Here is a 26,123-nt window from a genome sequence, read left to right as displayed (position 1 = left end):
ACTTGTTTCAGAAAGTTCAGAGGAGATTCAAAAGGAGCATTCCTATTATGCTTACAAAATGCTAAAATAACGTTTTCGTAACCTTGGGCGGTGTCAAGCTTGAAACATTTCAAAGAAATCTATTTTATAAATTTTTAAAGGGAAAGCACATATCTCATTGTGCTGGTTCACCCTCCGCAAGTGATCAGAAAATTCATATTTTGTGTTTTGGTTTTCATGTAGGTCTATTTCATTTATATTAGGCTATACTGGAAGTTTTTGTTTTGGTGAATGTATGTATGTAGATCATAAAAAAAAGTGTGCCCCCCTATGAAAATGAAATCCCCCTGGCGATGGCCCTGCTGTAAGTATTATCAGTGTTTGTATTGATACAATCGTTGTTGTGCAACTCAGGACATGACGTAATCGGCTTAAGTGTCAACAGCGCCCGCATTGTGTGAAATGAGTGTCCAAAACCCCCGTTTGCCTTGAGTCAGTCTGACCACCGAGAAAAAAAAAACTGCCTGTGTAGTAAAGACACTGAAAATAGAAACACAGTCACTGATATTAGGTATTGTTACTTATAACGCTAATTTATCTAGTTTTATTAAGCACTTTTAATATTTAAAATGAAAAAACAAATTGAAAAAGACTTTTTAAGAAATTGTGAAAATGGAGGGAACCACCGCAAAGAAAGAGCGCGCGCGTCTTGGTATATGACACGATTCACTGGTGTTGCCAAGTCCGCGGTTTTCTCGCGGAATTGGGTTTCTTTTATGCTGTTGCCTTGGGTTGTTTTTCATGTGTGCGGGTTAAAGGATTAGTTCACTTTCAAATTAAAATTTCCTGATAATTTACTCACCCCCATGTCATCCAAGATATTCATGTCTTTCTTTCGTCAGTCGAAAATAAATTAAGGTTTTTGATGAAAACATTTCAGGATTATTCTCCTTATAGTGGACTTCACTGGCCTCCAAACAGTTGAAGGTCAAAATTACAGTTTCATTGCAGCTTTAAAGGGCTTTAAACGATACCAGACGAGGAATAAGGGTCTTATCTAGAGAAACGATCAGTCATTTAAAAAAAAAAATTAAATGTATATGCTTTATATAAACAAATGGTCGCCTTCCAAGTGGTTCTTACAGAAAAAATGGAACTGCGCTCCGTTCGTTCCGTAAGTTTAATAGGGAAGGCGTAGGACATACAGCGTAAACTTTTTGAAGAATACGAAAATGCGGTTTTGGCGGAACCATTTGGAAAGCAATCATTTGTGTTTATAATGAAAATCCTGGAATGTTTTTATCAAAAACCTTAATTTCTTTTCGACTGAAGAAAGAAAGACATGAACATCTTGGATGACATGGGGGTGAGTAAATTATCAGGAAATTTTAATTTGAAAGTGAACTAATCCTTTAACATAATATTTAGCCCCTGGGATGCGAATTTTACCAGGGGAACCCCGCCAAAAAATGCGCATTTTACTGGGGGACCCCCTAACGATTGGGCTAGTTTTGAGTAGCAATTTGGCGGGTTTTCTGGCAACCTGGCAACCCTGACTGGCACAGAGCAAGAACAGCTGCTCTCTCTCTCTCTCTCTCTCTCTCTCTCTCTCTCTCTCTCTCTCTTCAGTGTCAGTTATGAATAGCTGCGGACTTCTCGCACAGTAGCGACACACACACTGAAGAGTGGAGGAGGAATATAACGGACGAGGCCTGTGGAAAAAAAAGATGAAAAAATAGTGGAAACTCTCAGACCGCGTGGATTAAGACAAACAAAGCAGAAAGACGAGACGAACCCGAGGAGGAATCATCTGGAAAACTGACTGGAAACTTTTGAAAAACAGTCCAAAGGAGCTTCTTATCGAGATTTCAAACCTCTTCAGGATTTTAAGTGAAAGTCAGACTGACGGGAAATCTCCGACGCCTTACTGGATTACAGATTTCCTTTGGGAATTTCATATCATAAACCGACTGGGACCTGACAGCATGCTTCCTAACATGGAGATGAAGTGGGCACTTCTACTTCTGGGTGAGTATGTGTGTGTTGAATATTTTAAAGTTGAAACTGGTCATTTAAGAGCAGGCAGACCTGAGTGTGTGTTAAACAAGGACTCTATTCTTTAAGATGGAGGGTTTCTGTTCTGCTCCCCAGACAGACATAATCTTCACAGCACTGAATCACAATAAGGGTCTCTTCTTAGACACAACACAGACTGTAAGATTAGACTGATAAGAAACTACAGGCTGTGAGTAAATGATTTGTCAAGTGAACTGGGAATTCATTAATTCATTTAGATCTGAAAGGTATATTCTCATTTTTCGAGTGAAAAGCAAAGTGAGGTCACTGGGATATGATGTTGGTGGCTTGTTGTTGGTGTTTTTATTATTTAATTTTACAAATTATTATGATAATTCATTAATGGATTAGTTCACCCCAAAATTAAATTTGTCATTAATTACTCACTATTATGTCGTTCCAAACTCGTAAGACTTTTGTTCATCTTCGGAACACAAATTAAGATATTTTTGATGAAATCTGAGGGCTTTCTGTCCCTCCATAGAGATCCTACGCAACTTGGGTAAAGTTGGTTTTATATTCGCACATTCGGACATCCGTATTCAATATCCTTGTTAATCACACTACATTGGACATTCACAAGTAAATATGCCATTAAAACAATACTTGCCTATTTTGATCGACTGTGAAAAATGTTGTAAGTTGACAATCGTTGGTTTTCAATATCACGTCGCTGCTTAAAATTCGCAAACATTAATTTATTGCACATTTATTGGAAAGTCTGAATTTATCAGAAGTCCGAATGTGCGAATATAAAACCAACTTTACCCAAGTCGCAACTAGCTTTTTCTAGGTCCAGAAAGGTAAGATATATGAATGGCTTAACCTCAGTTTTATGAAGCGACGCGAGTGCTTTGTTTGCACAAAAAAACATAATTTACCACTTTATTTACAAAAATATTGATCTGAATGCGACAACGGTAGTGTCTGGTGTAGACACGGTGCAGTTGTCAGAACTCAAAAAAATTGAGAATATTTTTAAGAAACTCAAAGTTTAAGTAAGTTTTTACTGTTCTTAACCTGATACACTAATTTATACATTAAAATTAAAATTATCAGGTTATCTTGACGTAAATATTTTGCTAGCTCTAACAAACTATTTCAGAAAATGCCTACCTGTTAATTTGCTAACATGTTAACAATAGCGTGGTATAGCACTTACTGAATGATTACAGCAACTTAAAACATGTAACTTAAGGTCATTGCACACTGAGTCCGAAATTCGCATGCGAAATTTTCGCACGTTAAAAAATAAATTCGACCTCACGTTATGTCAATCGCGTTTGCACACTGCCTCCGAAACTTTCGTCCGTCAAAAAAATATTCGGATCAGGTTCGTTTTTCTGCGTTTTTCGCATCCGTGGCACGCATTTTGAGAGACGTTTTGAAAATTCAGAGCCACCGTACGCGAACGCAAAAATCCAGAATGCCATCTGACAAGTTGATCCACGTCTTCTACAGCACAAAACAGCGGCACTGAATGACAAACAAAGTGAGGAATACAAAGAGACAGAATAAAAAGACAGATTGTGCCATTAGTAAAGCATCAAACTGAGCCACTGACATCCTGAAGTAATCTTTTAAACGCTCGGGTAATCCCGCAGCGCCTTGATGAGGTGAATTCTCCTTTCTCTCTATGCAATCTCGGGATTGAATGGACCCAATATTTCCGCTTTCTTTTTCTCTTTTTAAGAAGAGAGGAGACAACTAATCGTGCTCACTGCTTGAAGACTTCATTTTGTATTGTTCTGCGATTTGTTTTGCAATTTTTTTCGCAACACATTCATTAATACGCATCGGACTCAGTGTGCAAGGTCTCTGTGCGTGACAAATTTTTTGAATTGTGAATACGAAAAAACGCATGCGAAAATTTCGGACTCGGTGTGCAAAGGCCATGATGGTAACTCTCCAAAAACCCACATTAACAGAAACTTTTCTAAATTAGCATAACAAAACATTAATCACTACTAAATCTCCCTTACCATTAATCTTGCACAAAAAAAGCATGATGGGAAATAAAAAAATCCAAGTCCAGTTTCAGTCCATCTAAATGAAAAGAAATGAGTTCATACAACTCAAAACATTGAAACAGTTCAGTTTACTTGAAATACGTCAGTACTGTGAACTCAAAAGGAAAAGAAAGTTCTAAATACTCATAGCAGTTAATTTAACTGAGCTAATTTTGTTTAATTTAAGTTTGTCCTACTCAAACCAATTAAGTATTTTGAGCATTAGGGTTTACAGTGCGTAATCTATTGCAACATCGCTTCAATTTCCTTTAATTATGCACTGTCAAAATGCACAATTCTGACATAGAAATTTGGATTTTGAGTATATTCTACATTTAGAATATTAAATGTTGTTTATATATTGTGAAACTCAGGCAACAGTTGGGCCAAGATGCCACTAAATTAATATATTTCTTCAAATAAACATTATTATCATATACATGCTTAACTAAAATCTCAATATGATGCAATTTAACAATAAACTTTTTTTGTAGGCCTATTTGTTGTATTTTTATTTTAAAATGAACGTAAAGGCCTGAGGGTTTGGAAAGAACCGGTCGGGTCACTTTGAAACTGTAAATTGGATTTCCAAAAGCAGAACTTAACCTCTCGATAGTTCCCATTGTTCAGCGCAGGTCTATGTCAGAATGTGGTACGGTAACAGTTAAAGGTTTCTCAACTTTTGGTCCCATGACGGAGCATCAGTTTCACAAGCCCTTGCATTTTTTTCTTCAGAATCCCACAGAAGTGCTCTCTGACGCAGTGTCAAATCATGTGTAGGCGCTATCACTTTCATTTCACAGGTGTCATGTGTGGGTCGGGGTTTGCGTACATTTTACACTGGCATTGATGGTTCAATGAGGAACCTTTAACATCCTTTCTTTATAGTGGAAAAAGGCTCTTTTAAGAACTATTCACTGAAAGGTTATCTGGGGAACCCAAAATGGTTTTTCGATGGCATTGTCATAAAAACACAATTATTTTTTTCAACCTTTATTTTTAAGAGTGTATGTAACCAAACACTCTCACAAAGACATTTTTGCAGTAAAACATCGACTAGACCAAAATAACCACTAAGCCAGTGTTATATATTTTTTTACAATATCCCAAATGTTTCCAACTATTTGTAAATCGTGAGAAAATTGCAATTTTAACTTGTGAGGAGTTGCCTGTCAATGGCGTCATACCTGCGTTACCCTCGGTTTCCGGTTTATTTTGTAGAAACCATGGAAACAACAAAGACGCTTTAATATATTACATGCTTTAATAGACGAGGGAACAACTGTTTTGATATATTTGACAGAAAACGAATTATTGTTATATAGCTCAACACGTTTAGTCTTATCGTTTAAATCTAATGTTCTTGATGTTTTGCGAGTACCATGCTTTACCATGCCTCAGAGAAAAACACTATTTTGTGAAGTAGCTAACATAGCATAATCAGATGCTGCTTTATTTTTAGTAACAGTAATACAGCATTTTCTCCATCATACAATACGTTTTAAAATTAATTGCATGCCATTTATCAACACAAGCCATCCAGCATTTAATATGATATTGTAAAATCGATCTATCTTACTGCAGTGTGTAACAGTGTCTCACAGCAGCCGCCGAGCGAACGCACAGAGTAACGTTATAACATCATTTTCAACTCTCTCAAATGTATCTAATATGATAAACAGAGCTGCGTTACCTCATACTCATAACCGGAAAAGCGGCAGCGGCGCCGGCGACTGTGTCATAATAAAAGTCCCGCTGCTCGTGAGGCGTGTGTTGATCAATCGCTCCAGCTCCTCGTTCAGCTCCACAACACTCGCTCCTGCTCTGCTTCACACTACAGTAACGTTAATAATCACATCCATGAACATGATTTCTTCCTGAGTCCAATCCCTATTATTTTCCACCATCCGTTGAAATGGAGACCACACGTCCCAAGATTCCACGCTCAAACTTGGCGTCATCAAGCTACGCCTTTGTTTTGAATAGGCCTCTAGCGGACAAAATTATTACATATTGTACCTTTAATTCCCAAGAGGAAAACCTCATAAAAAGCATACTAAATAATGTCTTATTGGCAATATAAAAAGTTGGGATGGGAATCTTTTGGTACCTCACGATCTGATTAAAAATCGATTCTCGATTCGATATATGCATAGATTTGATTCTAGTTTATGTTTTTTATTACTTTTTCTGAATGTGGTAGACAGTTTCATAGGTCTTGAAGAAAAAATTAAATGTAGACCTGTTTTTCTTCACATTTTAGTCAACCCAATATTATGAAAAAGCATGAATCATTACACACATGACTGACAGTCTTCTGTAATAAAGCAAGGCAGGCAACATGTTGAATATTTACAATACACAAGTTCTTCCGAGCAGATTCAGTCACTCTTAACACACCTCACACCACAGGACAATCTGATAAGATAATCTGTAGGACCATCAAGATGACCGGGACTTTATCTAGGATTGTTGGAATTCGGCCCAAAATCAGCCTTGATTATCTTGTGGTGTGAACCCAGCATTACCTAAATGTATAAACCCATGAGGTTTGCCAAACATTAGTGTGTAACCCACAGGTGAGTCCTCTAGTCGAGACTTTCCCCGCAAACGTCACATGAGTCTTCCCCCTTCAGTTACTCAAATGCCACCTTAGGTTTTCACCGCATGTTTTGGTTATACAAACAGTAACACATCTAAATGCTGACAGAACATTTGGTGACTTGAGCCATTAGTTTAATTAGTGTGAAAGAATACCATCACTACGGAAAAAAACCCCACACTGAATCATACTGAAAAAGACTTATATTAAACCACCTACAGTCAAACTGAAACCCACAGATGAAAGTGAAGACACAAAACCGCTCTGTGACCCTAGACTTTACTGGGTCTTGAAGTCAAAGGGTTTTTTTAGTTTAGTTTAGCAGGTTTAAACATTTGATTTGACACTGACACAAGATCAGCATAATAATGTAACATTAACAAAAACAGAGCGAATGTATGACTTGAGTGTGAGTGTGAGTGTTGGGTGGAAAGTCGTGTGTTGCATCTGTCGCTCTGTTCGCCAAAAAAAAAGAAAAAGCAGCAGAAGTGAGAAAAGAAAGACTAAAAGTGGTGTGAAGTGCATGTTCTCTCGTCCTGCAGATGTACAGATTATTCAGAGAGTTTTGAGAAAAGAGCTCGTCGAATCGCTTGACACTTGAGCCACAGCACATCTTCGCACATCTGTGGTTTCCTGAACACGTACTCATTTGTATAGGGCTGTTTGTACGTGTGAGATGAGAGTTGTGTTTTTATGTGTGAAAGTGTGTTTTGTATCTATGTGTGCTCAGATTCTAATCGTGTTATAGATTTGTGTTAGAGTATCTTTTGAACACAACCCTCGTACTGAGAATAAGATTGACAATCAGCTGAATGGGAACGGCACACAAAGTTCTTGCTCATGTTCATCACTCGTGTCCTGCTCCACTTTAACCTACAGCGCCGTTGCAAAATAGATTCTCATTTTGCGGAACTTGCAGTCTGAGTTAAACATATGGTATATTGGTAAGAAAAGGTCTTTCTGTTGAGTTTTTTCTTGCGGCTGCATGCAGAAAATCACAAATAAATACAGCAGGACTAATGTAATCTGACTCCGATTCCCGAACAAATGACTTCTATGAGTCGCTTATTTTTAGTGAATCAAAACTGAATCAGTGAATCAGTGTAGATTGATTCAAATGACTCTTACGAGCCAGATCACTTTATGAACCGTTCAAAAAAGAATCACAAGGTATCAATTTGACTCGATTGAATGATTTAACATCCAAAAAAACGACCAAATTAATTTCATAATGCATAATATAACACAGTCTAGTTGCTGTAATTTGTCCTAACAGAAGAGTTTTTCAGATGGACAGATGTATTAATGAATGTGCAAAGATAAATTCTGTCTTGTTTTTCTTTATCTTCATCAGGTTCTTTCCTGCTGTGTTGTGAGTCTCGTGAATGTAGCATTGGATTCAAAATAAAAAACAAGACCTGTGTTGGTAATGAGCACTTTGTGTGTTTTAATACAATGTGTTTTTGTCATAATGTGCATAATAGACTGTTAATGCTCTGTATGTGATTCAAAAGAGGGAATTAGTGTAACTGTAGTTTTAATGACGTTTCTTTCTTGATTCCTGGCTGATTTACAGATGAAGATGAGTGTGAGACGCCGAGTCAGTGTGGTGATAACGCTCAGTGTATCAATACAAATGGAAGTTACTACTGCACCTGTGATGAAGGATTTCGATCAAACACACCCAATTTCACAGCAGATAAAGGACAGTGTTTAGGTACGAGTGCGGATTATGGGATAAAAGAGTCCAGTACTAATCAGTAACACTTTACAATAAGGTTCATTAGTTAAACATTAGTTAATATATTAACTAACATGAACTAACGATGAGCAATACATTAGTTACTGTGTTTACTAATCTTCATTAATGTTAGTTAATGAAAATACAGTTGTTCATTGTTTGTTCGTGTTAGTTCACAGTGCATTAACTAATGTTAACAAGATTTTAACAGTGTATTAGTAAATGTTGATATTAACATTAACAAAGATTAATAAATGCAGTTCATTATTAGTTCATGTTAACTAATGAACCTTATTATAAAGTGTTAATCTATACTTACTATAATTAATACCAACTGCTTTCCTTAACAGATATCAATGAGTGTTTTAACAAGAAAGTTGAATGCTCAGGTGAGAAGGAGTGTGTGAACACCTCAGGCTCCTACAATTGCACGTGTCCTAAAGGATATCGTGACTCAGAATGTGGAGGTGAGCGTCTTCACTCGTTTTGTTTTTTATTGACTGTTAATCAAACCAAAGGACATCAGGAAATTACCGTTTTTTTAATAAAGTGTCAATATTTGCCTTCCAGATAAAATGTTTGGCTTTTATTATTTCTTTACCGTTATGAGACATTTTTAGTGTCAGTTCGTTGAAATGGTTGATATCCCAGACAGACAGAGAATGTTCTCAGAACGTTCTGGCAAGATTCTCTCAAAGTTACGAATAAACGTTCTTCCAGTTAATTCAAAGTTATCTAATCTAATGTTCTCAAAATGTTAGCACAAAAACGTTACCTTTGCATCGTTCATGGAACTATTTTATGTGAAACGGTTAGATGTAACATTTTTTTTAAATGTTTCTACTTGTTTCGGAACGTTCAGAGAACATTCAAAAGTAACATTTCAAATAACGCTCCCATAATGTTTGCAAAATGATCAAATGGAATGTCACTTTTAGAAATGGCAATATTAACAAAACATTCTTTGAACATATTTTCGTTAACAGGGACTGTGTTCAAACCCATAACCAGATAAAACTGAGGAATTTTTGTAAATTTAGTTCAAGCACTTGTTAATTTCTGGCCCTGATCATAACCATACAAGATCCATGTGATGCATTTATCATTTTTAAGCATATAATTTGAAACGCTGAAACATTCACATGAAAGTTGACGATCACAGAATCAGTTATAATCACCAGCTCAGTGCCATATTAATGACGTGGAATGAAATATTAGCATACTGTACGCTGTGAGACTGTAGTATGTGACCTCTCCACATGATTTCACTATGACTTTGCATGAAGGTATGGTTCATTTATCATCTAGGAAAACATTACATTTGCATAACATGGAAATTTCATAATACAAAGGCTGACATCACTTCTGGGTCATTTGTCTCATCGGAAATGGATAAAGTTGAGTTGCATTGTGACATTAAGTGTCTCTTGCCTTGTGCTTTGATGTTTTTTGCACAAATGTATTGTGTTTATGTGGGTTTACCGTGCAAACAGAAACTTTGGTAAATATGTTACACAGTTAGGACAACTTGCTATTTATTTTAATGTTACAGCGGTTGATTATGTTATTTGAGGTGTTTGCACATGAAGCTTATTTATTTGTTGTCATTGTGTCTCTAACCTCGAACATCTCACTTCTGTATGTGTGAACTTGTGCTTGTGTCTAAATGAAACCCTCGTCTCTCTGTGTGTGTGTGTGTTCGCTGCAGATGAGGATGAGTGTTTGTCCTCAGTGTGTGGAGTTCACAGCAAATGCATTAACACACCTGGCAGTTTCTTCTGCACCTGTTACCCAGGGTTTGATAAACTTGAGAACGGCACCTGTGCAGGTGAGCGTTGGTGTGCTTCTGCTGATGATACTTACAACAGTGTGTTTGAGTGCCGATCACATCAACATCATAACCTGCTGTGTGTGTCTGCTGTCATGACATCAAAAAGATACCAATATTATTAAACAATGTTATTAAATAAAAAGATATTATCACAGGAATCTGCATTCATGTGACTGACAGTCTCTCTCTCACAGACAACAATGAGTGTGAAGATCCAGAAGTTTGCGGCACAAACGCCAAATGCTTCAATCTTCCAGGCAGATACAGGTGCACATGTCACCAGAGTTACAGTAACTACGGCAACGACCAGTCAAAATGCATCAGTGAGTGTTATAGCAGAGGCCACTGTTTAAAAAAAATATGTGCTAAATAAAATATTAATTGTGTTGCGTTGTTTTGTGCAGAGATGAACTGTGACGAGTTTAAGATAGAGTCTGATATGGAGGAAATGCCTAAACAGGTAGAACGTCTGTCTCCTTGTGATGATTTTCATTAGTATTTTATCAGATGGAGAATAATCTGTGCGTGTTCTTCTAGTGGAAGGATTTACTGACGCGGTTGAGGAACAGCTGTGAGTCTCTTAGTGGTCCAAATGGAGGCAGTCAAGCTGGAGAACAGTTACTGGAGGTGAAACCGCAGTTTCCTCTTGTTTCTTCTGCATTTGTTGTGTTGAAATCTTTTTCCTTGATAGAGCTGTTTGACCTGGAATAGTCCTCTCAGTTTCACTGTGTTTGACTCCAGAACCTGTTCACCTCCACCGACGAGCTGCTGTCGGGTGGAAACATCACTAGCGGAAAGATGTTGAGTCAGTTTCTGGACACGGTGGAGAACAGCATGCGTCTGATCGGACCTCAGCTTAAAGAGCCTGTGACCAGGATGGAGACGCACAACACCTGTGAGACACAAACATCATCTCAATGTGTTTACAATATGCATAGAATGACTGAAAGTGCTGAAAGTTGTTCTGTATGTGAATCACAGTCGCTGAGGTTGTAGTCACACGGAGTCAGACTCCGCCCACTGGGAGTGTCACTCTGAGCACAGACTCCGCCCTCTTCAACACCAGCTGGGAGACAGTTGTAGGGAAATCATATCCAGGTACAAACACACACGAGCACATTCATGTACGTATGAAAGCACCAGCACATTCATGACCGGATGTGAATGTCGTTTTCCTGTAGGTTTTGCGTTTGTGGCGCTGGTCAGTTATAAAGATCTGGACACATCTGGCCATCAGTTCCACAAGATCAGCAGAACATCACAGGAGCAGGAGAGCAGAGAGGGAGAAATCACTTATCAGCTCAACTCGAAGGTGGTGACGGCCGTCGTCAGTAATCCAGAAACCAAACAGCTGTCTGAGCCGGTGATGCTCATCTTTACGCACAATGAGGTGAAGATGCCGACACTTCTGCTCACTCACAAACACCGACCAGCACCTCACTGGAGACACACACACAAACGAAATGCTTTCATTTAGTTATCAGTTTGTAGTAGTAAACGAAGAGATATCGATCATATCGATCACAAGTTCAATATGGAGTACCACAAGGCTCAGTACTAGGACCGTTGCTTTTCACTCTGTACATGCTACCCTTGGGAGATATCATTAGGAAGCATGGTGCTTTCGTTTTCACTGTTACACTGATGATACTAAGGTGTTGCTATGTGGTTGCTAGGGCATTGGTAAGCAAGCCAACAAAGCCCAATCCTATGCTACTAAAATGTTCTGTTCTTGTGCTGAGATACGGCGCTTTTTTTAATGTTTTCTATATCGTTGATGGTTGCTTGGGTGTGGCTAGACAGATGCCTGCAAGATATCTGGTTGACAATCATGATCTTTGTGGTGGAGTTGGATCACCAAAGAATTTCTTCTGTTTAAGCTAGTTATGAAGAACAGCTCAATCACTCTCTTCTTCTCACTTCTTCAGGAGAGGGCGGAGTCTGGGGGTGTGGCTTACTCCTGTGTGTTCTGGAATAAGGCTGAGGGGGCGTGGTCTGGGCGGGGCTGTGAGAGGGCGTGGTCTAACAGCACTCACACAGGCTGTTCCTGCTCTCATCTCAGTAGCTTCGCTGTGCTGATGGCCCTTTATCCCATACAGGTACATCTGTGACCCAGAAAATCTGACATTATACATATTTTAGATCAAATGATCATGATTTTTTCCCTTTTCCTCTCCTTCAGGACTCGTTTGAGCTGGTGTTGATCACACGTGTGGGTTTAGGTCTGTCTCTGGTCTGTTTATTTCTCTGTATCCTGACGTTCCGGTTCTGCCGCTCAATCCAAGGAACCCGAAACAGCATTCATCTTCATCTGAGCGTGTGCCTCTTCATCGCAGACCTCGTCTTCCTCTGCGGGATCTCCAGCACTCACAACAAGGTCTTATATCTTCTGTTTATGGGTCTTTGAAGTCCTTTAATGTCAAGAACAAATGTTGATTGTGTTTATCTCTCAGGTAGCGTGTGCGATTGTGGCCGGCCTGCTTCATTACTTCTTCTTGTCTGCGTTCTGCTGGATGCTGCTGGAGGGGGTTCAGCTCTACCGGATGCTTGTGCTGGTGTTTGAAAAAACGATAAAACATCTCTACATGTACGCCGTGGGATACGGAGTCCCTCTCGCCATCGTCATTATCTCTGCCATCTCTTATCCGCAGGGATACGGCACGGATCGACAGTGAGCGCTGTTTGTGCGTTTACAGTATTCATGTGAGCGATTGCTTTCCAGCTGTTTTGATGGTTATTTTATGTGTTTGTGCTCCAGCTGTTGGCTCTCCCTTGAATTCATGTGGAGCTTCTTCGCGCCCGTCTGCATCATCGTCATCCTCAACAGCCTTGTTTTCGTCATGACCGTGTGGAAACTGGCCGAAAAGTTCTCCAGCCTCAACCCGGACCTCTCCAAACTCCGCAAAATCAGGTGTGTGCGTTTATTTCTGAAAGGGATCGTTTATCCAAACTCGTGAGACTTTCGGAACACAAATGAAGATCTTTTAATGAAACCCGAGAGCTTTCTATCCATTCATGAAGAGATGAGTTCGAAAGTCGTGAGGTTGAGTAAATGGTGACAGAATAGATTCGGTCAAGTTCTAATGCATTTCTGGTGACTTTCAGGGGTTTCACGGTGACCGCAGTGGCTCAGTTGTGTGTTCTTGGAGGGATGTGGGTTTTTGGCTGCTTCCTCTTCCAGCATGAGGGAACTCAGGTTTTGTTGTACCTCTTCACCATCCTCAACAGCCTCCAGGGGGCGCTCATCTTCATCATGCACTGCCTGCTCTCCAAACCGGTACTTACACAATCACACAAATGGGCATGCCCCCAAAAAGGAAAACACAGTATGGTCTGGATTCAAACTAAATTTGAAAGATCTCATCAACTCTTAGGCCCGGTTTACACCTGATTAAGATTAAAGGATTAGTTCACTTTCAAATAAAGATTTTCCTGATAATTTACTCAACTACATGTCATCCAAGATGTTCATGTCTTTCTTTCTTCAGTCGAAAAGAAATGAAGGTTTTTGATGAAAACATTCCAGGATTATTCTCCTTATAGTGGACTTCAATGGGCACCAAACGGTTGAAGGTCAAAATTACAGTTTCATTGCAGCTTCAAAGGGCTTTAAACGATCCCAGGCGAGAAATAAGGGCCTTAAACATATATATATATATATGTATATGTATTTTTTTTTTCCCTGAAAATGACCAATCGTTTCTCTAGATAAGACCCTTATTCCTCGTCTGGTGCATCTTGGAAGCTGCATCTTGGATGAGTAAATTATCAGGAAATTTTTTATTTGAAAGTGAACTAATCCTTTAAGATGTATTTCGGTTGATCTAAGCACAAGTAGATGAGGGAGACACATTCTCGTTTACACCTGGTGTTTCAATCCTGATTTCTTTGAGGGGAGGGTAAATGCATGGGTTTTTTCAGATCTTCCATAATGTTCACGCGTCAGGTCAGTAGACGATCTTTTGCGGCTGTTTGAACACATTAAACCACATGAGCGTCTACATTACGCATCTTAACACCAGGTGTAAACAGGGCCTTAGTCAAAACAGACAGACTTTTGACTCCCTGCATAAAGCGTTTGACTGGTTATCATTGTGCTTTTACCATGTTTTGTGTCGCCCCCTTCAGGTCAGAGAGGAGTATTGCAAGCTGATTAGTAGGATCTGCTCACAAAAGGAGAAGAAATATTCAGAATTCAGCACCAATGCGTCCAGCAACAGTCAGGTAAATTTGCATCTTTTCTGAAGGTTATGTAAATGTTAGAATAAATTGTTTATATTTTCATAAATGTTCTCATAACATTATTAATATTTGGTATTGTAATGTTGAGAGAAAGCATTCTGCAGACAGCATTCTCATAATGTCCTTTTGATATTTGCTTATGCATCAAAATTTCGGTCATCAAAAATAATCAGTTTAAATGTTTTTGGAGGTCTTGTGGTTCAGCTTCTAAATGTGTCCTCTGACCTTTACAGCGACCTCTGCGGAGCGATCAGACCACAGGAGAGTCGAAGATATAGAGCAGCTGTCGTGTCCTGGAGGATCTTCACAGATGTTTGACCTTTTAAAGGCACATGGAAGCACAACTTCTCACATGGGACAGCTTTCCATTGAGAAGATCTTAAACTGCTTTCTTTCTGTCTGTTAAGCAAGAGTATGTCAGGTGTAGGCTCGTCACATGACGCATGCGTCACTGGTGGCGGATTTGATACATATCAGCTAAAATGTCTAGGTCTGATTTCTTCCTGTACTGGACTTTGGAGACACTTTAGCTCTTCTTTGTCAAGCCTTTAGTGGAAAATGTCTTACTTTACATGCAAAAGGCAGCTTTTATTTGCTTATATGAGAAACGTTGTTTGTGAACATGATATTTGAAGAACTAGTCTCCAATCTGCCTTAAGAAAGAGGTAATTTCTCAAAGACACATCTGTTCTCTGAAGCCTTAATCTGCAATTAATCACAGATGCAGGTTTATGTGATCTGCACTTACACGCCACTTTACGTCTTTAAGCTGTTGAGAAATTTAACCTCTATTTATGTGGGAAACAGATGAGGTACTTTAGATTCGTGAAGCTATTTAAACCGAGCCGACATTGCATTGCACAGAGCAGGTCTTAGTTAATGTCACAAAGAGGGCTTAAATCCTCATCCTCTTCAAAATCGAAGTAATTCTATAATATCATTTGCCTTAGTTGGTCCACAAGCTTGCAGCATTGGCTGAGGCCGTTGTTTCACATTTGAAAAGGAAACAGAAAAGACGCAACAACAACAGACGCTAGCGTTGATAAGCGTTTCTGAGATTCCCCCAAATCTATAGTTTAAAGACTTTTTAATGGGTTATAACATCTGGGTAAAAATAGCGCACACAATCAACTGTAGCATAATCTGAAAGGCCATGCGTTTGTGTCAAAACTAACGCATACTTAGTGTTTATATTTTTAAAAACGAAAAGTGATTTTGTTAGAAGATCAAGATAATGCAAAAGTTTAATATCTCTAGCTTCTGCAACACAGATTTTTTTAACCCCTTCAGACCTTGCGTCCATTGGAATGGCCATCACATGGTTTTTGGTTTAAACCAATAAGATTTTATGTTTTTTATAATATAAGTACTGCCTGGTCACTGATTGGTCCCAGATCTACCAATCACAATGAAAGAATTACCCAGAACTTAATCTGATTGTGCTTCAGGCATCACAAAAAACAGGCATGGCTAACCAACCAGACAGGAGGAGGAGGAGGAGGAGCTGCTTTTTTATCTTTATATGAAGATCTATGTTCATGGCATCATCAACTTGCACCTATTACAATCTTAATAATATCAAGTGATAATATTCAAAGTTAATTTGAAAATCTTTCAGAGCTTTTTTTAAGTTTGATGTACATCACAATGGACATTAGCTCTTAATCATATTATTATTATTTTTTTCTGATTTTGTCTTCCATGTTGTGATCATAAGCTGTCATTCAGTTTTTCATTAGTTTTAGTGAAAAACATAAATGTGAAATGAGTGCATACACTGCAACACACACACACACACAGAGACATATACACACATATTCCCATTCACCCGCTGCAAACAACAAAAATAACAAAACAAGTTTTCTTATCATTCATCTTACATTTTCTCTACAGTCTTATTGCATTGCTCTTTGTTACAGTATGTGTTCTTTTCAAAATGTTCAATGCTATAGTTCACATATTGTGTTAAGAACTGTATGGTTAAAAATTTTTGTTGCTTAAGCCCCTGATGTCCATTGTAGTGGACATGATAAAAATCTAATAAAAAAAATGAGTTTGCACAAATCTTTTTTTTTTAGATTCATTTATACATTAAAGAAGAGCAAATATCAAGTGAATATATATATATATATATATATATATATATTTTGCTCAGTGGAATATAATTCAGGTCTGAAGGGGTTAAGCTAACTATTCTATATGTAATGATGATATTTGATAGAAACAAATGTTTTATTTTACATTTTCCACAATGGATAATATTTTTTCTTTTTAAGGAAAAAAGTTTTTTTGGCTGTTATTTTTTTTTTAACTTGATTTTGTCATACTCTGTCCATTATTATACTTCCGATTGTAACGTTACTGTACGCATTGTGTTTTATTGCATTTCCGTGTCTGAATCAGTTCAAATTTGTAACAATCTGAGGGAAATAAGGGGCAATTTCATTCCTTAATGTGGTACTGCCATGTTTTTGTGTTGTTGTTGTTTTATAAGTAAATATTTAATAATTGCTAAAAGAATCTGTGGCTGAGTTTGGTGTTCACATGAGGTCAATATGCCAAATATCCCATAAACATACACTTTGATTCTATATCACAAACTGATCTACATGTTACAGTCAATTTGAACTACTTGCCACAATAAAACCCCCACACTTTTACACAAGAGTTTTCATTTCTACCAAGAAAATATCTTACCTCACATGGTGGCGCAAATGCTCTGGAAGAACCGTGATGAAATGTAATTAACAGTGTGAAAGGAAAGCCATGTTCTTTCTTGATTAAATGAAACCCATCCAACAATGAAAATATGGTGCAACTGCCAGTGACTATTGGAGTTAGACAACACGTGTCAGGACCCACTCATTGTCGTAGTCATACTTTAGGTCTAATATTGTCACATGGAATCGATATTGATGCCGTTGAAATTCTGCAGCAGAGTGACGACATCTCAGATCATTATCTAGTCTCGTGTATACTACATTCAGCCAAGTCTGCAAAACCACCATCCTGCCATAAATATGGAAAAACTATCACTTCTACCACTAAAGATCGCTTTATAAATAATCTTCCTGATCAGTTTCATCTCCTTAGCATACCAGTTAGCTGAGAAGACCTCGATGTTGCAACAGAAACTATTGCCTCTGTATTTTCCAGCACATTAGACTGAGTTGCTCCTTTGCGCTTAAAGAAGATTAAGGAAATTAGTCCAACGCCGTGGTACAACAAGTGCACTCGGGCTCTTAAGAGAGCAGCCAGATTTTTCAAATCTTTTAAAAGAAAATAAGCACAACCCTAGGTATTTATTTGATACAGATGCTAAAATAACGAGAAATAGAGCTTCAACTTCTGATGTTTCCAAACAGCACAGCAGAATTTAGGGTCCAAATTATAGCCATGCAACCATCTACTACAGTATCGCGTCAGTGCATTGTAACGTCCCTGAGGAAAAATTCGATTCAATTAATTCTCTGCCAAGGCCTCATCAACATGACAGCCAGTGGCACAGAAAAGCCCTATTTAAATAAAGGTGACTTGACTCTCTTCCATGCATGCGTGAGGCCAGATAAAACACGTTTAACAGCGATATGAAACAGTTACTACCGCTAGGGGTCAGCCGTAACGGAAAGGAAGCAAGTCTCAATACCAGAGAGATATCAAAATAATACTGTACAAACTTTATTTACAATGAAAAATAAGGGTTTAACGTCAAGGGCAGACCTGACCAAAACACCAAACAAAACAATCTTATTTTAGAAACTAAATTACCTCAATGAAAATAAAGAAAACAAAATACAACTTAACTTACCTACCTCCCTTAACCATAACCAAAGTGAAAATAATATACAAATAAATTGGCGTCAAACCCCCTATATCCCTTAAAGTGAAATAATATTTACAAGAGTTTTTACAGCAGTATTTACAGAGTTTTGGGCAAACAAATCAGATTCAGAATTCAAGTTGTAGTCAAACAGGCAAAGTTCAAATAAACCGGGGAATCAGAAATAACAACAAACACAATCTCTCTGGCACGACGCGCTCAATCAAACGATGACGAAACGAACAATAGCAAAAGTCAATGAAAGCGAAGAATGATGGCATAAGCACAAAGTCAACAAGGCATACACAGACAATGACACTACAGACAATATCTTAGGGTCTTAACAAAATGCAGGCACTCATATTATTAAAACTTTTATTTTGAGGCTTCAGTAGTTCTGTCAAGTTTAAGATACAATCATTTGTTCTTTAGCGTGTTTATTCTGGTGAGTATAAAAACTACCTAAATAAGCGAATCTCTCGCCGCAGATGGAGCAGTGGTAAGGTTTCTCTCCTGTATGAACTCGCTCATGGGTCTTCAGGATGCCTAATCGAGCAAAAGTCTTGTCACACTGAGAACACTTGTACGGTCTTTCTCCTGTATGAATCCTCTTGTGATTTTGTAAGGTATCATTGTAACGTAGTTCGTAAATACGGGAAGAAGGAGGCGGGAACCGGCGAACGTTCAAACAAAACTTTAATATATAAATAAACAAATACAAAACGAAAGTAATGCCGGCAGACCCTCACGGACGTCTGCCGGCCACACAAACATAATAAAACATAAAATAAAGTCCAGGCCTGGTCCTCTCTCGTCCTTCACTGTAGTCGCTCCTCCTTTTATGCTCCCGGAGCTCCTCCGTGAGGGACTCAAGGCCGGTGCGCCTCCCAGGTGAAGCTCATTAACACTCGCGCCACCGGCCTCGCGCCGTTCCCTCACGGCTCTCGCCCGCCCTGGTCGCCACATACCCCCATCGCCCCTCGCAGGCCGGGGGGTACTCCCGAGACTGCGCTCTACTCCCCCCCGGGCCTGTCTCGGCGGCCGCAGCACCTGGGGGTAAGGACAGACGAGACGAGAGAAAGGAGACGGAAGCAAGGGGAGCGACAGAACGAGAGAGGGGAGAGAGGAAAAAGAGAGAAAAAAAAATTCTTGGTCCGGTTCCCAGACACACTGCCGCTCGGTCCTCAGCCAGCCGGGAGGCTCTTCCTCGCGGTGCCATGCGGTGGCACTGGACGCACGGTGGACGGCCCGATCCTCGACCGCCTCCTGGCGGCCGGCGATGGCTCCTCCGGACTGAGGGCAGCCGGCAGTGAGTCCCCCGTTCCCTGCTCCTCCCCTTTATGGCGGACGGCAGCAGGCTCCGGCCCACGGCGAACGGCGGCGACTCCTCCGCTCCCTCCAGGTCCAGGACGGCAGCCATCCCACCTCGTCCCAGGAGCACGGCATCCGGGTCTCCGTCCCACCTTTCACAAGGCTCCAGCACCACCGCCTCGGGCAGCCTCTCGCGGTCTTCACTCCCGCGCTGCCCGAACTCCGCAGCACCGCGATCCCCCTCAGCAGCGAGGGCTCCTCGACAGCATGTCCCTCCTTCCTCCCGGGTTTCGGCACCAATGTAACGTAGTTCGTAAATACGGGAAGAAGGAGGCGGGAACCGGCGAACGTTCAAACAAAACTTTAATATATAAATAAACAAATACAAAACGAAAGTAATGCCGGCAGACCCTCACGGACGTCTGCCGGCCACACAAACATAATAAAACATAAAATAAAGTCCAGGCCTGGTCCTCTCTCGTCCTTCACTGTAGTCGCTCCTCCTTTTATGCTCCCGGAGCTCCTCCGTGAGGGACTCAAGGCCGGTGCGCCTCCCAGGTGAAGCTCATTAACACTCGCGCCACCGGCCTCGCGCCGTTCCCTCACGGCTCTCGCCCGCCCTGGTCGCCACAATCATATTTCCTGAAACTCTTCCCACAAACGCTGCAGTGATACGGTCTTTCTCCAGTGTGAATCCTCTGATGTTGTCTAAAAGGATGTGAATGAGCAAAGCTCTTCCCGCAGTAGGAGCACAGGAACGGTTTCTCTCCAGTGTGAATCTTCTCGTGCTCTTTCAACTGAGATGTCTGACGAAATCCTTTATCACAGTATGAACACTGATATGGCTTATCCTCAGAGTGTATTTTTTGGTGTGTTTTTAAACAGCTTGAGTTTGTAAAGGTTTTCCCACATTCGCTGCACTGGTATGGCCTCTCATTGGTGTGAACACGCACATGTTTCTTCAGATGGGATCCGTGGTTGTAATTCTTGTCGCAGTGAGGGCACTTGTACGGCCTTTCACCTGTGTGGATTCGCTTATGAGCATCAAGATTCTGTTTGCTGCTGTAATACTTGTTGCACTCGCTGCATTGGAAAGTCTTTTCGCTGTGTGTCTTTATGTGATTTCTCATTTTAGATGGAGTGGTGAAAAAATCCTTCCCGCACTGTTCGCAGTGAAACGCTTTCTTCACTCTGTGCTCTTTTGTATGAAGTTTCCTCTCTTCTAAGGTAGGAAAGCTGATGTTGCATATCCAGCAGGTGAAATCTTTCTGTTCTGTGTGTGTTCTCTCATGTCTCGCTAAATGTCCCTCTGAGCTCAATGTTTTCCCACAGGTGGAGCAGGAAAATCTCTTGACCTTCAGCTGATCTTTTGATGTTGAGGTTGTTTCTTCACAAGAAGCTGAACTGCCATTCTCATCTGAAAAGAACGAAATGGTACTAAAATGTTACTTAAAACTAGTATGAAATTAAGTACATATTTATCTTTTCTAGCAAAGCAAAGCATCAATACACAAAGCTGTATTTCCTGCAAGCTTTTTTGAAAGTAAATTTAGGTGTCTTTCCAAAAAAAGGACACTTGGAGATTTCAAAAAGACACCAAAGCACCTATGGAGAAAAACTTTTCAGCATCCACAGTGTATAGTATCTACAGTGCAACAAATCAAGTTGCAATACAGAGTCACGCGTGCTCACTGCACAACTCCAATATATCATCACAATAATCTTTACCTTTATCATAATCCTGATTCATCAAAACTTTACTAGCGAGACGCTGGTTTGCTTTATCCAGATGAGAAATCATCTCGGCTGTTGGGTATCATTTGGCCGTACAACAGTGTTGCGTTCAGTCTGTATCTGATACCAAGATGTTAGCAGCAGATCCTTTAAGTCCTGTAAGTTGAGGTAGATCCTCCATGGATTGGACTTGTTTGTTCAGCACATCCAACAGATGCTTGATTGGATTGAGATATGGGCAACTTGGAGGCTAAGTCAACACCTCAAACTCATTGTTGTGCTCCTCAAACCATTCCTGAACCATTTTTACTTTGTCTCAGGAGCATTATCCTGCTGAAAGAGGTCACAGTCACCTGGGAATATCGTTTCCATGAAAAGGTGTTCATGGTCTCAACAATGCTTAGGTAGGTGGTACGTGTCAAAGTAACATCCACATGGATGGCAGGACCCAAGGTTTCCCAGCAGAACATTGCCCAAAGCATCACACTGCCTCCGCCGGCTTGCCTTCTTCCCATAGTGCATCCTGGTGCCATGTGTTCCCCAGGTAAGAGACGCACAAGCACCCGGCTATCCACGTGATGTAAAAGAAAACGTGATTCATCAGACCAGGCCACCTTCTTCCATTGCTCCGTGGTCCAGTTCTGATGCTCACGTGTCCACTGTTGGCTCTTTCGGCGGTGGACAGGGGTCAGCATGGACACCCTGACTGGTCTGCAGCTATGCAGCTCCATACGCAACAAACTGATGTATTCTGACACCTTTCTATCAGAACCAGCATTAACTTCTGGAGCAGTTTGAGGTACAGGAGCTTGTCTGTTGGATCGGACCACACAGGCATCAATGAGTCTTGTCCGCCCATGACCGTGTCTCCGGTTCACCACTGTTCCTTCCTTGGAGCACTTTTGATAGATACTGACCACTGCAGACCGGGAACACCCCACAAGAGCTGCAGTTTTGGAGATGCTCTGACCCAGTCGTCTAGCCATCACAATTTGGCCCTTGTCAAACTTGCTCAAATCCTTACGCTTAGTCTCCATACGCTCTATTACTTTATGGTAGCACAAACAGAAGTTGTGTTGGACAGAATTGTATTGGTGTTACTTAGAGTTGTCAAAAGTACCGACTTTTGTACCGACCAAATTTTTCAGCCCTACTATCATTTGCCATAACAAAAGATCATAAAAGGAAGAAAAATACCTGAAGGAATGAAGTCATCATCATTTCCATTATTCTCATCCTCAACATCGTTTCCTTCATCATCATCATTAGTATTCTGATCTTCATCCTCCTCCTTATTATAATCATCAATCCCATCCTCCTCCTCCTCGTGTCTCTGTTGTTGTTCCTCTGCTGTGTTTTTTTCTCCTTTGCTCTCTATCAGGTTCCTGCAGTCCACCAGTTTGACGGAGCACATCTTCAGCGGCGTCTGCAGCATCTGCTGTTCTCCAGCGTTACAGTCAGAGGTTTGATCAGCGGATCCATGATCCTGAGCGTCAGTATAACACAGTAAAGTGAGGCTGAGCTCTGAGTCCTGTGTGTCTCTGGATCTCCAGACTGAATCCTGAGCTTCTGTCCCGTCAGTCACACACACTGAAACCTTCTCCAGATCCTGACAAACACAAATAAACAACAACCTGTTGATATTAGCCTCATTACTCAGCAGTTATCTCTAGAGGTTATATTGGAGATTAGATTAGCATATTTAGCTGCTGGTTTAATTTGAGATGTGCATAAGAAGTGAGAAGCAAACAAAACTTTGGTTTGATTGAGCTGAAGGATGAAATGATCCGCTCAAACCTCTCTGTTGGGTTTGTCTCCTCTTTCTCTCAGCTTTGCCTCCAGTGACGCCACCTCTTTCTTCAGCTGACAGATTTCACTGATGAAATCCTCAATATCCAGCATGGACAGATCAGTTCCTACTGATTTACAGCAGATCACGTCCATCTGCGCTTTCATGCTCAACATCTGAACACAAACACATCATCATTACTAAAAGATGCATTTATAATTGACTGACACTTATCAAACTCAAAATTATTACAATTATAGACGAGAGCAGAACTACACAGAATGAATAAAATTATTGTAATTTCTTAGAATATTAAGAAATATTAATTTCAGATATAAATATACATTATTAGGTCAGTTTATGTTTAGTTTTGTTATTGTAAGAATATCATAACACATCTACTTGGGTAAAGTTAGTTTTATATTCGCACATTCGGACATCCGTATTCAATAGCCTTGTTAATCACACTACATTGGACATTCAGTGGACATTCACAAGTAAATATGCCATTAAAACAATACTTGCCTATTTTGATCGACTGTGAAAAATGTTGTAAGTTGACAATCGTTGGTTGTCAATATCATGTCGCTGCTTAAAATTCGCAAACATTAATTTATTGCACATTTATTGGAAAGCCTGAATTTATCTGAATTGGTCCGAATGTGCGAATATAAAACCAACTTTACCGAAGTTACACTTCTAACATATAAATGTAGCTGCTGTATAAACATGGTATTGTGTTATTTGTACTCATTTCTAAGCATACTTAAATTACCTGAACTGAAATTTAAACGTCTTAACTATAGTTTAACAATAAAGATCAGTTAAAACACAGCTGCTGTAGTCAGTAATGGTAAATCTGTTTACTATGATTTTATTTCAAATATCTAAGTTGAACTATGCTGTAGTATCAATGTTAATTCTATATTATGATTAAATAGTGAGGGAATGCTTCATTTAAGCTCTTTAAAACACTAAAGACAGAAAATCTACAATCATATAAACAGTTAAAATACACACCGTCTCAGTGCAGCAGCTTCTTCTCTCTTCGTGGTTTTACCGGCGGACTGAAGTGTCAGAGCGCCCCCTAGAGGATTATAAAATGTGGATTTCATACATTTCATAGTCAAAAAAAAAAAGAAAGAAAAGAAAAAGTATTTTAACATCCAGAAAACTACCAAATTAATTTCATAATACATAATACAACACAACCTAGTTGCTTAAAGCAATTAATAAAAACGTCATTGAAAAGTTGAATTTTTCCTAACAGAAGAGTTTTTTCAGATGGACAGATGTATAAATGGATATAGTAATTAATTAATTAATGAGCAAAGATAAATTCTGTCTTATTTTTCTAGTTCAGTTTTGTTATTGCAGTGTAGTGAGTCTCTGAATGTGATGATGGATTCAAAAGAGGGAATTAGTGTAACTGTAGTTTTTGTGATTTTTTTAGAAGATCAAGATAATGCAAATGTTTTAAATCTCTTGCTTCTGCAACACAGATTTTTTAAAACTATCTATTGTATGTGTAATGATGATATTTGATAGAAACAAATGTTTTATTTTACATTTTCCACAATGGATATTATTTCTTTTTAAGAAAAGTTTTTGGCTGTTATTTTTTAACTTGATTGATCTGTCCACTATTATACTTGATTTCCAACTGTAACATTACTGTACGCACCGTGTATTACTGCATTTCCGTGTCTGAATCAGTTCAAATTTGTAACAATCTGAGGGAAATAAGGGGCAATTTCATTCTTTGACGTGGTACTGCCTACATCCATGTTTTTTGTTGTTGCTTTATAAGTAAATATTTAATAATTGCTAAAAGAATCTGTGGCTGAGTTTGGTGTTCACATGAGGTCAATATGCCAAATATCCCATAAACATACACTTTGATTCTATATCACAACCTGATCTACACATTGCAGTGAATTTGAACTACTTGCCACAATAAAACCCCCACACTTTTACACCAAGAGTTTTCATTTCTACCAAGAAAATATCTTACCTCACATGGTGGCACAAATGCTCTGGAAGAACCGTGATGAAATGTAATTAACAGTGTGAAAGGAAAGCCATGTTCTTTCTTGATTAAATGAAACCCATCCATCAATGAAAATATGGTGCAACTGCCAGTTGACTATTGGAGTTAGACAACACGTGTCAGGATCCACTCATTGTCGTAGTCATACTTTACATCTAATATTGTCACATGGAATCGATATTGATGCCGTTGAAATTCTGCAGCAGAGATGACATCTCAGATCATTATTTAGTCTTGTGTATGCTACAGTTAGCCAAGTCTGCAAAACCGCCACCCTGCCATAAATATGGTAAAACCATCAATTCTACCACTAAAGATCGCTTCATAAATAATCTTCCTGATCAGTTTCATCGCCTTAGCATACCAGACAGCTTAGAAGACCTCGATGTTGCAACAGAAACTATTGCCTCTGTATTTTCCAGCACATTAGACTCAATCTTCTTTAAGCTCAAAGGAGCAACTAAGGAAACTAATCAAACACCGTGGAACAATAAGCACACTCGGGCCCTTAAGAGAGCGGCCAGAAAAATGGAGCGCAGCTGGAAGAAAACAAAACTAGGGGTTTTTCGCATTTCATGGAAAGAAATCATTATTGCATACAGAAAGGCTTAAAATACGGCAAGATCTACTTATTCAAAATATCTTATAAGAAAACAAACACAACCCTAGGTATTTATTTGATACAGAGGCTAATGAGTTTAAAAACTTCTTTACTTGCAAGATTGACAGTATTAGAGAGAAAATTATAACCATGCAAACCGTCTACTACAGCAGGGGTTTTCAACCTGTGGGGGGTGCCACTGCCAGCATTTGAGAAAAACTGAATTTGAGAAAAAAACAACTAAACACAAAATGGACTGGTGGCTTGTAAAATCAAGAACACTAGAGATGATCAAAACTAAGGTTAAACTGAACAAAAAACAAGCTCAAGCATGTGCC

The 26,123-nt window shown here is 39.4% G+C and overlaps 2 protein-coding genes across 3 annotated transcripts; one reads left to right on the top strand and one right to left on the bottom strand.

Moving 5' to 3' along the window:
• Nucleotides 1–1,587: 1,587 nt before the first annotated feature.
• Nucleotides 1,588–17,000, top strand: LOC125271095 (adhesion G protein-coupled receptor E1-like). 2 transcript variants are annotated; one of them, XM_048195054.1, is made up of 18 exons: nucleotides 1,588–2,007; nucleotides 8,021–8,092; nucleotides 8,243–8,383; nucleotides 8,758–8,874; nucleotides 10,116–10,235; nucleotides 10,433–10,561; nucleotides 10,643–10,698; nucleotides 10,776–10,865; nucleotides 10,980–11,133; nucleotides 11,220–11,336; nucleotides 11,420–11,628; nucleotides 12,167–12,337; nucleotides 12,421–12,615; nucleotides 12,692–12,909; nucleotides 12,997–13,149; nucleotides 13,344–13,515; nucleotides 14,367–14,462; nucleotides 14,714–17,000. In XM_048195054.1, the coding sequence occupies exons 1-18, from the start codon at nucleotides 1,965–1,967 to the stop codon at nucleotides 14,756–14,758; spliced, it is 2,298 nt and encodes a 765-aa protein (XP_048051011.1). In that variant the 5' UTR covers nucleotides 1,588–1,964; the 3' UTR covers nucleotides 14,759–17,000. The 2 variants fall into 2 exon arrangements, with proteins under 2 accessions (XP_048051011.1, XP_048051013.1); XM_048195056.1 differs by lacking the exon at nucleotides 10,116–10,235 and having other exon boundaries at nucleotides 1,589–2,007.
• A 1,658-nt stretch (nucleotides 17,001–18,658) lies between these two features.
• Nucleotides 18,659–24,233, bottom strand: LOC125271125 (zinc finger protein OZF-like). Its single transcript, XM_048195107.1, has 5 exons — nucleotides 24,155–24,233; nucleotides 23,143–23,310; nucleotides 22,543–22,954; nucleotides 20,249–21,028; nucleotides 18,659–18,933 (listed from the first exon to the last, which is right to left on the bottom strand). The coding sequence occupies exons 2-5, from the start codon at nucleotides 23,308–23,310 to the stop codon at nucleotides 18,707–18,709; spliced, it is 1,587 nt and encodes a 528-aa protein (XP_048051064.1). The 5' UTR covers nucleotides 24,155–24,233; the 3' UTR covers nucleotides 18,659–18,706.
• Between the last annotated feature and the right edge of the window lie 1,890 nt (nucleotides 24,234–26,123).

The sequence above is a fragment of the Megalobrama amblycephala genome, linkage group LG7, assembly GCF_018812025.1.
Source record: "Megalobrama amblycephala isolate DHTTF-2021 linkage group LG7, ASM1881202v1, whole genome shotgun sequence".
NCBI classification, from domain to species: domain Eukaryota; kingdom Metazoa; phylum Chordata; class Actinopteri; order Cypriniformes; family Xenocyprididae; genus Megalobrama; species Megalobrama amblycephala.
The sequence above is the reverse complement of the archived record's forward strand: the minus strand, read 5'-3'. Positions and strand labels throughout refer to the sequence as shown.